This window comes from Styela clava, chromosome 3, assembly GCF_964204865.1.
Source record: "Styela clava chromosome 3, kaStyClav1.hap1.2, whole genome shotgun sequence".
Lineage (NCBI taxonomy): Eukaryota > Metazoa > Chordata > Ascidiacea > Stolidobranchia > Styelidae > Styela > Styela clava.
The window spans coordinates 22,060,670-22,078,375 of NC_135252.1; the positions used below are offsets into that span (position 1 = coordinate 22,060,670).

Sequence of the window (17,706 nt, forward strand, 5' to 3'; positions counted from 1 at the left end):
TTATCCCAAATCTAGTCGTCAAATCAACATTATTTCTCAAATCGAATGATATCCCCACTAAGTAACCTTCGAATACCCTTTTATCCCATGAGAGCAGTGTATGTTTTACGTAATTTAGTTAAGAAAGGATTTGCTTGTAGCTTTCTTTTCTTTCTGTGGTAACCTCTACATTTGCCCAAATCTCCCTACAAATACAATATTATTAATAAAATCTAATGTTTATTATTATCCTCAGGAACTATAGAATTTATTTATCTCGGAAATTCATGATTTGCTATTTCTCATTCGTTTTTTTTCAGCCCTCCTACTCCTCATTTCGTCATTTCGCTCAATAATGTTCCACATTTTAGTTAAAACATGAGCAAACTTGCAAAAAAATTACAAAAATTAAAAGTAAATAAACAACGATGAAGTTTAGACTTTGGCATTTATGTTTATTTCAGACGAAAATAGAATGTGCGCGTGAACAAATAGAAACCAAATCGAGAGTTAATCCATTTCATAGCTTAGAATAATTCTTGACCCCAATTCTCACCGTTTAAATCGTAATTTCCTGAATTATTCAAAAGGCAATGTCTCTGGGTTACTTAAGCTGGATTAGGAGTTTAAACATCATAATCTGATTGCCTGGACTCAGTGGAAGTCAGTTTACACGATTAATGGATATTGGTTCGAACCGTAGCGTTTTGTACTTGGGTATATCAAGAGGTCCATCTAACATCATAAAACACGCAATAGTTAGTTAAAGGATAAATTCGGTTTTAGTACAAAGAAATTTTAAAATAATTTTAGCATATTTTATGTTTTGAATATGTGGTATATGTTAGAAGGTAGTGGTTTTCGTTCTTGCTCTGGTATACATACCCATAGAAGGAATGAATTTCTTCTCTCATTGTTGAAGATTGAGTCGGTAATTGTATGGAATTCTTAAAAAGTCTAGTCAACTATAGATACTATACATTATGTTTGACAGTATATGTTTTTTTTTTTAAAAAACCTTTTTTTTCTGTCATTTAGTATCTAATATTTTTTTATTTCAAGTTTTGAAAAATCTGTCCTGAATAAAGCCAATACCTTCAGTCGCTCCAACACTTGATAGTTACATTATTGAAATGGTTTCGTAATTTTTGCCGATAGGTGTGATCTTCGTAATAAAAGCTGTGGTTTGGAATAAAGAACTCGACTCACGAAGCTCATGCTTGTCGGATTGTCTTATTCTTGTTATTTTGTCAAACAAAGGAAAGCCGATAGGACTGTTTAATAATAGGACAAATGTTAACTAGTTAAACTTGGATAGTCAAACCAAGGCTTGCACTATAGTGATGAAAAAACTATAACCTATCCGCGATTACGTGAATAATTTTGCCATAAACAATACCAACATATCGTAAGTTTGTTTAATTAATTATGAATTACCGTTCCTATTCCTACATTGTATGCCTGAGAGAGTATTAAATATTAAGATGAGATAATCTCCGTAATTCCTGGTGATTATTCATCTCGTAAGGGTCTGAATAATTGAAACATGCTGCTACTCGATGTCAAGTTGGGTTCCACTAGAAATTGGTTTCACTTAGAAAAAGCTCTATTAATTGATCAAAGAAATTTCAATGGTGCAATGTCTTTCATGGATTCTATTTGAATATATTCAGAATTTATATAATTAGGAATAGATATGAACGCGTATTGGAAAAGTGCACTTTGGATTACAAGTTTGATACTCTTAGTTGAAGGTAAGGTTAATTTTTATTTTTATTTGTAGTGCCTACCCGGGTGAAAAATTATAACTAATAGGCCTTTATTGTTTGCATAGCTTATTGCATAATATGATATCATGTGAGCTAGGGAATATCAATTGATAAATAGCGACTTTGACTGTGCATTAAAGCGAGGATACATATCCTTCATTGTTGTGCTTCAATGCTGTGCTCATGTTTTTATATGAATTTAGTTGTAATACACCATAGACAGACAAACTAAAAATATCAAATATATCTGTTTATTATTCTTTTTTGGAATTTTCATTGAAATAAAATCTGCTTTATCGAGCATATTACATATTACTTACAAATACAATTACGTATTATGCGTAATCGTATAGTTCCGAGAGTAGCTGGTAATAAATTTTGTCCTTCTGTACTTTTGTTTCTTATACTATTCTTTCGTGATATATACCACCCTACTCTACCCTACATATTCCCATTCATTGGAATACATCGACAGAAGTCGATATCATAATAATAATCGTAATAAAAATCTGTTGTAATAATTGTAATAAAAATCTATTGTAATAAAAATCTGTTAGTCGATCTGAATTTCATCACAGCAGGATGACTCCAAAATAGCTACGAATAATCACAAAGAGTTGGTTTGTTGGTTTACAAAAATTAATATTGCTATTTACTTGAAATAAGTGAGCGGTTACATTGCATCTACCTAATACTTTCCATTTTATCATTTCAGTACCGACTGTGAACTCACAATGCAAAGAAGGAAAACCGAATGTTTACTCAGCGGGATCGGGATCTTTCAACTCACCCGACTACCCAGATCCTTATCCAGCAGACCAGACCTGCGTTTGGCAATTTTTGGAGCCGTTGGATAGTGATTTTATGATTGTTTTCGAAATTGTGGACATTCATTTGTTTCAAGGAGGAGAAGGCATTTTTGATCCCAAAACTTGTACAGCAAATCTTCAAATCCATGACGGTGAATAATATTCATATTTTTATGCAACCTTATTTTTCATATAATACAATGACATAAAATTACTCCACTTCGATGCCAAAGTGGCTCTTGGCCTTGAAACTGTCTAAGAATGAAACATGTTGCAACACATTACAAAAGCTATAAACTTGGTTAAAGAACACCACTATATTATGCTACATAAATGATCAATAAGGAATTTTATTTTTATGCGACATTCAATCGACATACGCTTCGAACAAGATTTGGTACAAGCCTCACTACTTGGTAATAAGTTACTATAGTATGGGGGACCGCAAACTTTTGACATCGCCTATTCAATTAAAATCTGGATGCGATAGACGGCTTGGGTTTTCCCCACCAGATTTCAACTTGCAATGACAACATAGGTATGTCCAGTCTCTTATTCAATTGGTTTTCGCCTCACACAAACAAACAAATTTTCCACTTTTCCACAGATATCGTCGACTGTAAATCGGAAATTCCCGCAAATCCGTCTTGCTACACTCATGCAAATAGCGGTTTGTGCTCAACAAAACAAATTGCTGAGTTCCCAAGCTGCCAAAATTATGTCAATTCTAACTCACCATTGGAAGTTAGATTTACTTCGAATCAAAACAATGAAGATGGTAAAGCGACAGGTTTCAATATGACATTTCACTACGTCGACTGTGTTTCAGGTATGGTGTTACTTAGTAATGGTTGCACTCGGTCCTTTTTGAATGTCTCAAACTTCCAGATTGAAACCGGGAAAATTATATCTGAAGTCTTGGATTAGGTCCGATGGTTGAAATAGCGAATCACTTAATATCGTTTAGCATATTGAGAGACATGTTTGATATGTTGCTGCCCTAGATCCATAAATCCAATCACATGTATATATATATATATATATATATATATATATCTTAAGAAACTTTGCCCAAAGTTATTTCACGTTTTTTACTTAAAAGCAAAGAGAAGAATCGGTGATCGAATTACAGAAACCACTGGAAGCCTACTGGCATTATATAGAAATATATCCTGGAATTACGCGCGTTACAGAATACCAACTGACGCGAGACTGGAAACTCGGCTCTGGTCAATGCGATCAGTAAAACGGAAGATGGGATGAAGAATTCCAGATTACAGAAATTCTTAAAAAATTGTGGCAAAAATCATAATTTTCTGCTCTCGGGCTCAAGCTTGGCCCGGTCTCATAAGCCCTTTCCATAATACAAAACAAGTTACTTGAAGAGGTTCGTTTGTGTAGACCAGTACCAGGCAATATCGGCATATGAATAGCAGTAGCCAATAGAAACCGAAACACAAGACTGATCTTGAATACAGACCCATGTGGTGTCCGAAAGGCTGTTTGAATATATTTGAATTGGAAACACTGTAAAACCATGTTTTGTTTTATCTATTGTTTCCATTCATTTGAACTTTATTATCATGTTTTCAGAAAGCATTGAATACCTGTCTGGTTCTGGAAACATTAGTTCACCTAACTACCCTGGACCCTATCCTGCGAGTCAAGCCCACATTTGGGAATTCCACGAACCCGAAAACGGAGAAATTGTATTACTTTTCAATGTCACGGACATTCGACTGTTCCACGAAACTGGTTTTATTTCTATAACGAATGAATGCACAGGATTCCTAACAATCCAATCTTGTGAGTTGATTGTCATTTGACAAATATGTGAGAGCCACAGATCAAATTAAAATATTTAAGATAAAAGCAGACCAATTTAGATAAAAATTAAAGAAAGAATAATGTAAATTATATTTCTAGCTTGAATTCATTGGTGTAGATTTAGTTTTTAGCCATGTAAGACGCTTTACATTTAGTGAAAAAATGATCGTTTATATGATTTCTGATAGTTTTTGTCGTTTGTTTTAAATAAATTTCATTTTCGTGATTGGTTTGAATAGGGTGAACGTCACTGGAATATTTTCCCGCCGTTCCTTAATTCAAGTAATATTTTTTTTAAATATTTTTAAACCGTATCTGCTTGTTTCAGATGAAGTCAACTGTGCTTCTGAAAGCCCAAGCTGCTACTCTTATCGTAGTTCTGCAGTCTCATTGGTGGATCACAGAAGCATGCATCCTGACTGCATGCTTGGAGTTATAGAAGGTTCCCCCTTAAAAGTGATATTTCAGACGGGAGCAAATGTTGATCGCGAAGAAAAAGGATTTTTCATGCTTTATGATTTTATTAACATCAGTACATCAGGTATACTATTCGAATATAGGGTAAAAACATCAGAAAAAGTTTTAACCTAATGAAACAGTGAGTAAGCCGAATTAATTATTTTGCACATAGTTCGGCAGGTCATTTTTCATTTTGTAACAAAATTCAAATAGTTACTACAGTTACTAATTCATAGCCTTAATTGAGTGCTGTAAATATTAACATCTTTATTCTTAAAACATAAGAATATTCATCTTAATTTATACATTGACTCATGTTTCTATCCTAATTTCATATATTCCATTAAAGTAATCGACGAGAATATCGGTCAGAGACCGGAGACTTATCGATCGAAAGTTAGGGGATTCCCCAAAACAGCGCTCTTACTCCATAGTGACACCTTGTGTCCCATCACTAATTAATTTATAACTCGCTAATTATACGAAATAATTCATCCAAAATATGATGACATGTCCGACATGTGATGAATGCACATGCAAAATCTGGAGCAGATTCAATCTCGCTTTCGTGAGATATCGCGTGCATCTAACTGACAGACAGACAAACATACAAATACCTAACAACATACTTGCCGATTAGAATCGATAAGTAATAATAAAAAATAAAAGTTATAAATTTTGTTCGCCTACTTCTACCTACTGAAGGGAGTAGAATCTATGGGCAAGAGGTATGTTCACTTGGCTAACATAGACACTGCCCGAACTCGTAATAAAACTAAAATAAGGAATATTGGAATAGAATTATGGCCTAACCCTTACCTGGTACACATACTACGGAAGTACCCACGCGGAGACCTAAACAAAAAACCCGATTACAAGCAAAATTCTTTTCTGCGTTCCTCCATTAAATGCAATAGGAACGTAACATTTTTACAATTTTATTTGTTGCTCAACGTTGTATTATATTTTGCAGAGTCTACTACGATGCAAGTTGACGTAACAACAAAACAAACAACTCATTACGAAACATCCACGAGTGACAGCCCGACATCAGCTATTTTAGGTAGATAGATTATACATTCCTAACCAAAAAAACTGCCTATCGGAAATTTTTTGAAGCAATTTTATGATGCCACTGTTCTAGTTTTGAAGTACAGTTACAACAGTCCTAGGCAGAGTATTTTTGTTTAAACTTTTTTCAGTGCTTCAACTTTGCTGAAAAAAAAAACTTGTAAATATGAAAATGAATTTGAATTAAATTGATTAAAGGTTTAAAGTCGAGTACGAGAGTCGCGAAAAATACCTTGTTGCAATATATTTCGATTTTGTCAAAATCGATTATTATGGGGCTGTACTAAATGACTTCCGATATAATATCCTACGCACTCTTATAATTTCAATAAGTTCGCTATTTTCTAATGTTTTCATTAAAACCTATTTTTTTCAATTTCCACACTATAATAGCAATTACATCTTATCAAATCTTGTACGTGGAAATTTGACATGAAAAGACTTTCGCATTTATGTTCAAGAGTAAAGTCAGATGATCAGTGTAATTCTTTAATAATATTATCAGCTTCTATGAACGCAAATATCTAGCAGTAAATATTTTTTCAAATATGTTCGGAAATAACCTACAATATTCGTATTTGTCTTGTTATATGGTTGTAAAACAAGTGCCTAAACGCCAACGATATGCAAACATGTTGGTTGAAAACATGTACTGGTAAAGCATACGATACACTATTTAAACATTGAGAAACATTTTTATGTACTTGCTATTAATAGCCATGAAAAAATCTCTCTTCCTGCCAATTGATTTGACGCAATCTTTACAGTGAAACATGTTTTTACCTTTGCTCTTGATCGAGATAATAAAGCATTCCTTGTTCCTCCACGACGTAAAATAAAACATTAAAAACTCATTTGCTGGGTCTCCTGGTTTTTCCTCAGCCATAACCTTAATTCTAAGGTTTACCTTTTATATATTTGCCATGTTTTATATCAGAAAATTGTTCTCCATGGTTTGATTAAACGCAAACGATATGCAAACAATTATAATAAATAAAACTGTTAAGGAAGCAATCCGTTAATACATATTGTTCATGTACATTCTAATAAAGTCAAACACCAGAAATATGGTATCTTGATAATTTGGGAATTACGGCCCTACCAATTGATGTGGTACAGTGTTCAAAAGCTATATCAATTAAATTATTAATTTCCAATGATATATGAAGAGGTTACTTTCTATTGTAAATTATTTGGGTAATATTATGGTATTTCGCGGTTTCCCTCTCCCTGAAACGCATTTTTCATATTCATTATAATTTTTTGTATATCCAGTGTGTTTTCAGTATGGTGAAAAAATTAATTACTGATTACTGATTACTATCGTCACAGACTCGACTACACAGCAGACAGAAGTGTTTATCGAACCAACAACAATTTCTTACGAAACGGACAGTTATCAGACGACGTCACAAGCGATAAGTAAGCATTTAGTCACTGAGCAAACAGTTGTTTTTCTCTACCTCGAAGTGAAAGTGGTTTATTCCTCTAAAATATTTCGCAATATCATCATGTAGTTCGTGTTATCACGCATTTTAAAAAGAAACTCGTTTTGAAAATTCACTGTCAAAGAATTACAATCGCCAGTTCAATGCGTCTGCCTTAGATGTCGACTTGGCTGCCATATACTCACTAGGTTATAAATAGGCATAGATACATTGTTCCATTCGTCATTTAAATGGTCTGCCCCGTAGACGACGTATACAGCTTCTATATAGACGATTAGGAATAAGGATAGATATATGGCCAAAATTGCCATTTGAATGGGCTTCTCCATAAAGAAATATTGGGCTGCTATATGACCATTCAACATGGTAATAGAAATTGAATCACATCAAATCCTGTGAAATTTTTTACATATATAAAGATATAAAGAAAATATTCGGTTCGACTCTATACCTATTGTAAATAGATCATAACTACGCTTATTGTGATCGTTTCTATGAGAAACTGGAATAAAATAAAATACTAGATAATATTAATAACTCTCATATTATGACTTAGCATCAACCGCAAAAGTCCCAATCGGACAAAGTGACGGAAACACGATAATGGTCGTGGGACTAGCTGTGCTTTTTGCAGTTTTGATTGGCATCGGACTTGCTGTTCTCATCATTATGCTCCGTAAAAGGTATGATTTCATAGGCCATACGATGAACAAAAATTCTCATCCGTTAAGTTTTAGTATACCAGCTTGGCAATTGAAAATTTCAATGTCAAAAGTTTTTGTCTCTAAGGAAATAATTTACAGTAAGTAAAATTAAAGTTCAAGCTTTTTCAATTCATGCGTCAATCGGTATTTGATAACGCGTAAAACCAGTTCGATATGAATCTATAAATCTTCAGTAGCTATTAGCATATAAGAAGTTGTCCGTAACTTCAGTAAATATCAATTTTTGGACATGAAATGGACATATGGATGGTTTTGTTATTATTATTATTATATTGTTCGTTTTCGTCTCAATTTTCTTGGTAGTATTTTTCTTCTATGAAAAAATCGCTTCAGTGGTTGTAGATTATTGTTGTCTTTAAAATGCTATTTGTTTTATTTGTTCGTAAATTTTGTAATATCCCATTTGATATTCCACCCAAAATTTTGCTATTCAATTTGCATTTATGGGAATATGGTTTTTATTCCACCAAGCGTGACGGCTGTCTTCCCATTTGATTTCGCTAACTAGTGCTACGCAAAAGTCGGAAGATTTTCGATACTGGCAAAGTATTGTAGATTAGTTAGGTAAGTTAGTTTGGTCTTTATATCTTAGCATTGCTCTTTTGTTTATACTTATGAGCGAGTGTTCGTGACCTTGCTTTGATCTAGGGCAAGGTCGGATCGTCGTGCCCATTTTATTGATATCAATTGTTCTTTAATTTTATCTGTGTGATCAGATCTCAACCTCGTCGTGGAGAAGATATATTTCCAACTAGACACCGAGGCACACCTTCGGCACGCCCTCTTCATACCGAACCACCGCCTGATTACGACGTACTTTATCAACCACATCAGTATGAACAATCTAATACGTACGAATCTCTTCACTCAAATGGTAACGTAACAGATACTATATATTGCGAGGTGGCTCCCCTAGATGGTCAACCAAAAATCACAAATAACAATCAGCCATGCCCAGAGTACGATAACTTATTCATCTATCGAAATCAGCAAACAAATAACAGACAGTCATCCACAAAGAGGGACAACAACCAATCAGAGTACGAAAATGTTTCTGAATTTCATACTGAACCAACCACCGATGTAGACGCGAGCCAATCAAATGGCGTATATCCAAATAACAACCAATCAGATGACGGCAACGAGTCGTTATCATTTGATCAACAACAGACTACAAGTGACTGTGAGCCAAATATATACGATACAGTCTACGAATCCAGTGAATCTATTGGTCTCGAAAATAACGAAAATGGCGAACTTCCAAGGCCACTGGAGGGCGTAGACACTCCTACTTTGACAATAGAACCCTCTGATAAAGATTCCTCCTGCTCACAACAGAGCCAGCGCGCCCTTGCAGTTTCTTACGCCAAAGTAGTGCCTAAAAGCGAGCGGCGTAAGAGTGAAAAGCTATAAATTGAAATTTATAAAAAAAGGAATTAATATAAATTTTCCATATTATATCCAGATAGTAATATAAATAATACGTTTTTACTATTACTGCAATTGATGGCGCTCCAGAAGTGTGTGTACCAATATGGAGGTAAGTTATTTTGTTCGCCTATTTTACATCAAGTTGTATAAAGGGACTTAAGTCTTTGGGCATAGGGTATATTCACTGACAGCTAACAGTAACAGTCCCCGAACTCGTAACAGAACTAAAATATTCCCAGTTAAATGGAAAGCTTAAGCAAAATCGGAACAAATTATGGTCTAACTCTAACCTGGAACATATACTACGGAATGCCCAAATTATTGATTATACCATCGTTCAACTTAATTAAAATATTTCAAAATACTCAAACTCGAAAACCTCCTAACTTTAATTAAAACTCGATTATGTACTATAATATGCAAACAAGATAATTTCACGTTGATGCAACGGTTGACATAGAGGCCCACGTATTCGTCTGGGCATGTCCGTTTATTTCATGAGTTTCATGAGTACTGATTTCATTCGTACCCCACGCTCATTATCTCCCAATGTTTAAACAAAATAATTATCTACAATTCCCAAGTCTTCACAATTGCTAAGTTTGGCATCTCGAGGATTGACTGGAAAAGCTATGAGAACTGGACGAATAGTTTCGTGAGTAGAAATAGGTGCTGTGCAATATTTTAATGAAGGGGTAGAAAAACTGAAAGTTTTATTTAAGTTATTATAAAATAAAAAGCGTCGTAAAAACAAACCGTCATGTATCTACTTTTTTATATTGAGGAATATATAAAAGTGTCCTTTATTCCATCTGGGCATGATCTCGCCACCTATGCTACTATAGTGATAGCCTCCTTTATCTATGTCATTGCAATGTTTTCCAAACGTATTCTTCTGTACGATATTTATAAAAAATATTATGATAAATCGTCCTTAAATCTGCTCTTTATTTTCCGACAGTGTTCAATAATTTATTTCAAATTTTCCCATTTGATCTTAATTTTATATCATATTGAACTTTATGCAATCAAAATGCAATACTGTGAATAAAATTGAAAAGTGAATACATAAAATTGCTGTTGTGTTTTTTGTTATGTTTTTTTTTTGTTTGTTTCGAAGCCCAAGACTCTCCAATTGGTAAAATTACAGACAAATAAAGATGACCTAAATTCATATCTTGATAGAATGTATAAAGTATACCGGATAAGGATTTAGCGCATCAACGTTCATTAACAGCTACTCAGACATACTTAAACACTAAACTCTTTATATCACATTTGCCAGGGCGTTGCGTACAAGGATGTAGTTAAATATTTGTGAGAGCTGTGTGATAATTCTCGAAAAATTTTGTTATTTCTGAAATGCTTAGAATACATATTAGGAATGATCTGACGTTTTTGAACATAAAATATATTGAACAAAATGGCTTATAAACAAAAAAGTTAATCAAGATTGTGGCATTCGTCGCTAAATGTCTGATGTTTTGTCGACAGTTGAATAGTTAACAGTCGCACGACAACCCATACAAATCGTCCATAACCGTTCATGTTCAAGTCTCTCCGTTACATCATAGCATAGTGTTTTCCACGGTGTTCCACTTTTACATATTCTCCATTTTCTTCCGTGCCATGCTTTTTTTCATAGCTACCGAATTTTTCCTTGTTGAAAATCCAACAAAGAGTTCACCCAGTACATACGTACTAGCTTCAATACATAGCCTTTGAAGTCTTAATTCAAACTGGCCAACCATTCTACATTGTTGAGTGTAATTCATCTAACGGAATTCAGTCGAGTCTTCATAGTATTGAACAGAAAACTTTCAGAAAGTTCGTTTTTCTTTTCACCTGCAAATCTCACTTTTTTGCGCTCTTTGGTGACATCTTGTGCACATGAAGGAGACTCGTCGTTGTTATTGAGAGTGCTCTTGTGTGAAAATGATTTACTCTGAGAAACCGAATTCTCATTGAATTGGGCACTCAGCGCCTTCACGTTGGTACCATTGTTAAAAGATTTGACGCTGCTTAATTGTTTTCCCTTGGGTACGTATTTAGTTTTAAGCTTTGACTCGTCTTTTTGTGTCAATTTTGTGACTGGTGTTGTGACTTTTATGACAGGAAAATTGTCTGTTTTCCCTGCGTTTTTGAAGGATTTATCTGGCTTGGCATATAATTCTTCTTTTTTCTCCTCACGGGTTACAACAATGTTTGGTGTCGATGTATCAGAAATCTTTTTATAGGAGTCGGATTTATCCTTCTCGGAAACCACTTCTAGTCTAGGTGTTGACCTTTTCGCTATTCTTCTGTTTCGCAACTCTTCACTCGTTAGTTTCTTAGTTCCTTCAGAATTGCTAACATTTTTAAATCTATTCACAGCTTCTTTTACTGATATAGATGGTTTGACTATTTCAAGATGGCCTCCAGGTTTTCTATCTCGTCTTGGAGTTCGTTCAGTCTTTTCTTGATTATACAAAGCCATTAGCTTATTAAAATCATTAGTCCGTCTAATACGACGTAATTCAGAATCAAGTAGTGTTTCATTCATCGCATGGGAGGTCGATCGCGATAGCAAATAGTAAGTGCTATTGTTGTTTCTCAATGAACGCTTACGTAACATATTTTCTGGTACGTCATTGTCTCTTTGTAACGTGTCATAAAGATCGTTTTTTCGTTTCTCATTCAAATTTAACAAATGGTTGTACATTTCTTCCGTTATGTCACGTGATATTTCCCCCGCGCTTGCCGATCTTCTTCTAAATTTTCCAAAATAAGCCACTTCATAAATTGCGTCACTGTTTATTTCGTCATATATTTGAACGTCATCATAAGTGGGTTCATTGAATATGACATCATCATATGTGCTCTGTGATGTCACATTGGAATTTTGTTTCTCGTCAGTGATTGGTAGATAAGGCTCGTAAAGGTCGTTGGAAACTATGACTTTGCGTTTCAAAATATTCCCTCTTCTTTTTCTAGATATTAAATTGTTATTCTGAGTTTTATCTTTTATTTTCTTTTTGCTTCCTTTTTTACTGCTCCTACGGAAGATTTTCATTCTAGAAAATACAAAACATAATAAATTATTATTGAAAGCAAATATATTATTTAATATTTTTCATATAATTACTGTGAAAGGTCAATGTTGTGACAACTTCTTTATTTTAATACTTATTTCAAGTTTTGCTTTAACAATAAATAAGTTTTAGCACATTGAATGACATGTAGTATTTCAAAACAATAAACAATCTTCTTGCATATTTAATGAATTAGTTGGTAGAATTCTTCAACAAGTTTTCATAGTCATTACAGTTAAGGCTATAATATGCACTAACTTAGGCAATTAATTACATAAACAATTATTTGGTGTCAATGAAAATTTATAATTTTAAAATAAAAGGATTTTTCTGGTATTGGACTTGATATTATATCGAGTTATGTTTTTAATCGATGTATTTGCAAATCTTTGCTCTGCGCAAGCAACCATTTATATATATATAAGTTGCTATTCAGTTATATGTGGGAAGGAATAATTTTTATTACACTCTGGATTTGAATGCAAGATATCAGCCTGCGATGCCATTATAGTTAAGTCCTATGTTACCCACTAGAACACCACCGAACACTATTATTTTGTCTGTTACAAAAATGCTTCAGTTACATGTGTATCAGTAACCAAATCACTGTATACCAATCCACCGAATTAACAAGATGGCGTTGTGTATAAGCCGTATTTCAAACCACCCTATAGCACTACCTAGTTTTTGACACGATGTCTGATTTCACCATATCAATTGCCATATAACCTTTTAACTATAATTTAAGTTCACTGTTTTTCGAAATTATAACCTTAATCAAAAGTGGGACCCGTGGCAGGCCAGCACAAATATAGCAACTAACATTTCACGTTAAACAAGGTATGGTGGCTGATTGACTAGTTTAAGATATAGAGCCAAGTTGGTTTCAACACGTTTTGTCTCGTTCAAATATATATTTAAAGTTGCAAGCCTAAAATTTATTAACTCGCTAATTAAACATTTTCTTTTGCTACAGTTTTTTTTTAAATTAATTTGAGATCGAACGATTTATTATTATATGGATAAAAAATTTGTATCCATGATATTAATTTGATACTCCCGAAGTATGTGAACAAAGACATCGGAACGTAGTATGTGTACCAGGTTAGGGTTATGCCATAATTTCATTCCAATTTTCTTATTTTAGTTCTATTGCGAGTTCGTAGACTAGCCAAGTGACTTCCGTAGTATTTCTAACTGAAATTATGGCCTATCCCCAACCAGGTACACATACTACATTCCAGTCTCCGCCATCTTGGTTCACATACTTCGGAAATACCATTAATTCAGTTGACAAAAAACTTTATTTTATAAATTTGATTTCATATAGTTTTTAATTTGGTATTCAAAATATAATAATATATTTAAAAAAAAAAAAAAAAAAACTGGGTACGTTTTAGCGTATACAGTACTAAAGTAGTAAAGTTAAAAGTTACAATTACGCATAAATTAACCACGTATTTGGCAACATTAATCAAATGAGTACACAGATTCACGATTCTAAGTTTCGTATATATAAATATACCAATTTGACATTCTGATACCTCCAATATTGATTATATTACTAATATTTTGTTTATATTATTTATAGACAACTATAGACCGTCTAAATTTGTTAAGTCATGGTCTGTCTAGAAATGTTAAAGTTTAATAACATGATGTATCAAGCAACGTCTGGAATATTTGAGATACAATTTTTTCATAAATGAATGAATTAACTGTTGAAAAGACAGTGAAAAAGTACCTGACACAACTAAATATTTTATTATGGGAATGTGGGTTGTTAAGTGAGTTTACATTTACTATGTTTCCATATGGTTATTTTATTTTTTGTATCGGAATGTCGTTTTATTGAATGTGTGCATGTATTACGAATTTGAAAAATTAGAAATATAATATCGATCCTGACTATTTTCCGCGACCTTAAATGTACGATATAAAAGTTCTATTTTTCGAAGTAAATAATTCCGATATTTGAAAACAAATTTTAGAAATAGTCATTAATGTATTATAAAAACACCATGCACTTCCAATACAACAGATATATTATATTTCGCATGTTGGTTTAATAAGTTTCTTTCGTTAATTTGAAAATTACTTCTATGGTTGGATAATGCAAACCTTGTAAAATCTCACAGGATTTATAATAATATTATAGAGTGATGATCATCATTGGTTGGGGAAAGTTATGTTTTTCAATTTTAAAGGTTTTTCATGATATATTGACGTAACAACTAAAAAGAACTAAAAATCCCTATAGGTAGTTTATATCAAAATATATATCGATTGTCCGAATTTGGTACACATTGCAGGAAAAATGTCTCGATCAAATAAATTTCGTGAGTGGCGAAAGTTGCTTAAAATCAATTTCATAATAGTGAAAATACCTCAATAATGAATAAAGAATTTGAACACACATTTCCAAGTTTCGTCAAATAAAAAAAACTTCATTCACAAGAGCTCATGAAAGAGTGTAATCTAAATATTGAAGTCGTCAAATATTATTATTTTTATTGACCAGAATGATCTCTAAATAAATCAATTATTATAAAATAATATCTCATATACATCTAGTAAAAATAAGAGATATCTTTCTTACACCCCATTGCCATTTTGCACAGTATGTTTCTAAAATTAATGAAGTAATTAGTTTTACGTCAGTATATCATAAAAAATTTTAAGGTTGTTTCAATAAATACATGGAAGTTGGTTAAGCTAAATGCACGTTTATTTGGACACAGCGTACTTTAGAACACCGGGGATAAGTAATAATAAAATTTATACTTACAGAAAACGTAGCATCTCTAGAAATCTTTGCTTCGAGTACAATATAAGTGAAAAATTAATTTCTATTTTTAAATCTGTAAAATGTGTTAAATATATTTACACAATTATAATATTGCAGCATTTGAAATAAATGTTTGATTATAAAATTAATGTTCTAAGATATTCTTGTCGTATGATTTTACCTAAAATTAACAAAAATTTTATTTACTTGTAACCCAATATATATAACAAACTATTTTCCCCTAAAGGACTATATATTATAATATATATAAAAGTGTCTGATTATTTTGCACAGTGGAAAATTATACATTTGAGTTTGCAATTACCCTTGCTTTTATAATTAGTGGCGTCAATGAAGGTAGGCAATTCGATGGCCTCAATTGCGCTTTCACTCAGAAACTAAAAGCAGAAGCTATTAAATATGTGTTCAGTTGATATTTATTTGTGTCTGACATATAAATATAAATATTACAGAATAGATTATCCTCGACATGCATCATACCTTGAGAGACTTTTGCTACCAAATGGCTCAAAAATTTCCAGTCAAAATCAATAATTTGACCCACCCACTTCACCCACGCAGAAATAAACTTGGTAGAGTACATCAATCCGGAAATTCAAGTTTTTATGATAAAGAAACTCTATCTTTGCTCGAACCATTTGACAAAAGCATGGGTTCTCTATATCATATTATATGATAGTTTAAGCTTGGACAATATCTGCTCAAATCCGATTCAACACAAATGCATAACAATAAACGAATCAAGATTTCAAGAACCAAGTAACGAGTCAGTTACTTCAATGCTAAGGTACATGACGTACTTTTTAGGAACAAAGTCGCAATATTGATCTTCATTTCCGCATTTGGGTTTTTCCTGTCACCATATTCAGTTTCGTAATTTTATTCATTGATCGAAAATTTCCACGGAAATTGATGTAGGTAATAGGTATTGAGCCAATCATAATTTACCATTCATATTTGCCGTTAATATATTTATTCCATATTATATTTAATACCAAAAGAAAATAATGCTCAAATATTTGGATACGAAGGTCGGGTATCGGTACGGCTTAGGTCAGGTCTCAGCTAAAAAGATCGCTGACAAGCGTGACGAAATCAGAACTGTTTGTTCTCATATTTCATAAAAAAATGTTGCCATAAATTGGAATAAAAATAAATCAGCAAAATGATTGGGTGAAATATAGAATTCATCACACCCGCAAGGTGGCCTTCTAAAGCCTTGAACCATCTTTATTAAAAAAAAAAAAAATTGAGTGGGCCCAGGGTTGAGAAAAAAACTATTTTTATGCGACAAGAACGACAAAAACTATCAAAACCTCAAAAACGATTTAAAGAGAGCCTGATGGACATTTTACGTTTATATTTCTAAGCCATAAATTTATATATGTTGGTTGGTCGTCAGCTCATTCGATAACTATCATTTTAATAATTTAACTGTGCCCAATACACAACAACAATATATGTTTGTTGTATTCTGAGCAAAAATTTATTTTCATTGGAGCAACAATCTACTTTAGTATTTTCAATTGTATTGCAATGAACTATATCATAATAAGAAAATTTAGCTCCTTTGAAAAAAACAAAAACTCGAAATCAATGTACCCACTATGCAGTATCCGCAAATAATTATTAATTTACAAACAAGTCGTAAATTACTTTCTTTCTGTATAAAAAAAATTTCGCTCGAACTGTTAAATTATAGTTACGTACTCAAAATATAGTTTTCTTATACTAATAAACAATATTTCGAACTCGACATAATATGCCTACCTTCTGATGAATGACCCTTAACATTTCATTGTACTTCGTTTACTATTTGTACAATTTTTTAATATTCTCTTGCATGTTTTCTGTCTAAGCTTAATGCATACACAGTCAATATAATTAAATCTGAATTGATTTTGGAACGAAACAGTTTCGAAGAACAAACTTAAAAATAGTAAGATGTATTAAGTAATTAAACCAGAAATATCTCATTATAATGCTATGCAGGGAAATTAAAAACTGATCAATATTTGAGCACACTGTACGAAGTATGTTATTAAATTTATAACTTCACAAAGTTACGCGATATTACAAATAATAAAATATGTAAAAGTAAGTAAATAAAATCATCTTGTCAGATTCGCTTTTCGATTTTTCTTGTTAAATTATGATATACTTTTTAAATATCTATACCGCTATCAAAATCGAAATCTCAAAATGTTCTCTATTGGGATCTGTGTCTCAATGCTAAGCCTATATTTAGCATTAGTGTCAATGGTACCTGCAACTTTTCATCAGTACTCATTAAAGCTCCATATATTTA

The 17,706-nt window shown here is 32.6% G+C and overlaps 2 protein-coding genes across 4 annotated transcripts; one reads left to right on the top strand and one right to left on the bottom strand.

Moving 5' to 3' along the window:
- The first annotated feature begins 1,122 nt into the window (after positions 1-1,122).
- Positions 1,123-10,606, top strand: LOC120342231 (uncharacterized). Of its 3 annotated transcripts, XM_078111283.1 has the most exons (11): positions 1,123-1,387; positions 1,668-1,733; positions 2,464-2,709; positions 3,165-3,386; positions 4,151-4,363; positions 4,713-4,925; positions 5,817-5,906; positions 7,247-7,336; positions 7,919-8,045; positions 8,804-9,486; positions 9,661-10,606. In XM_078111283.1, exons 2-11 carry the CDS (start codon positions 1,676-1,678, stop codon positions 9,666-9,668), a joined length of 1,950 nt encoding a protein of 649 aa, XP_077967409.1. In that variant the 5' UTR covers positions 1,123-1,387; positions 1,668-1,675; the 3' UTR covers positions 9,669-10,606. The 3 variants fall into 3 exon arrangements, with proteins under 3 accessions (XP_077967409.1, XP_077967407.1, XP_077967408.1); XM_078111281.1 differs by having other exon boundaries at positions 1,124-1,387; positions 8,804-10,606; XM_078111282.1 differs by having other exon boundaries at positions 1,124-1,733; positions 8,804-10,606.
- A 124-nt stretch (positions 10,607-10,730) lies between these two features.
- LOC120342236 (uncharacterized) lies at positions 10,731-15,443 on the bottom strand. The gene is made up of 2 exons (XM_039410988.2): positions 15,378-15,443; positions 10,731-12,571 (listed from the first exon to the last, which is right to left on the bottom strand). Exons 1-2 carry the CDS (start codon positions 15,389-15,391, stop codon positions 11,290-11,292), a joined length of 1,296 nt encoding a protein of 431 aa, XP_039266922.2. The 5' UTR covers positions 15,392-15,443; the 3' UTR covers positions 10,731-11,289.
- Positions 15,444-17,706: the final 2,263 nt, after the last annotated feature.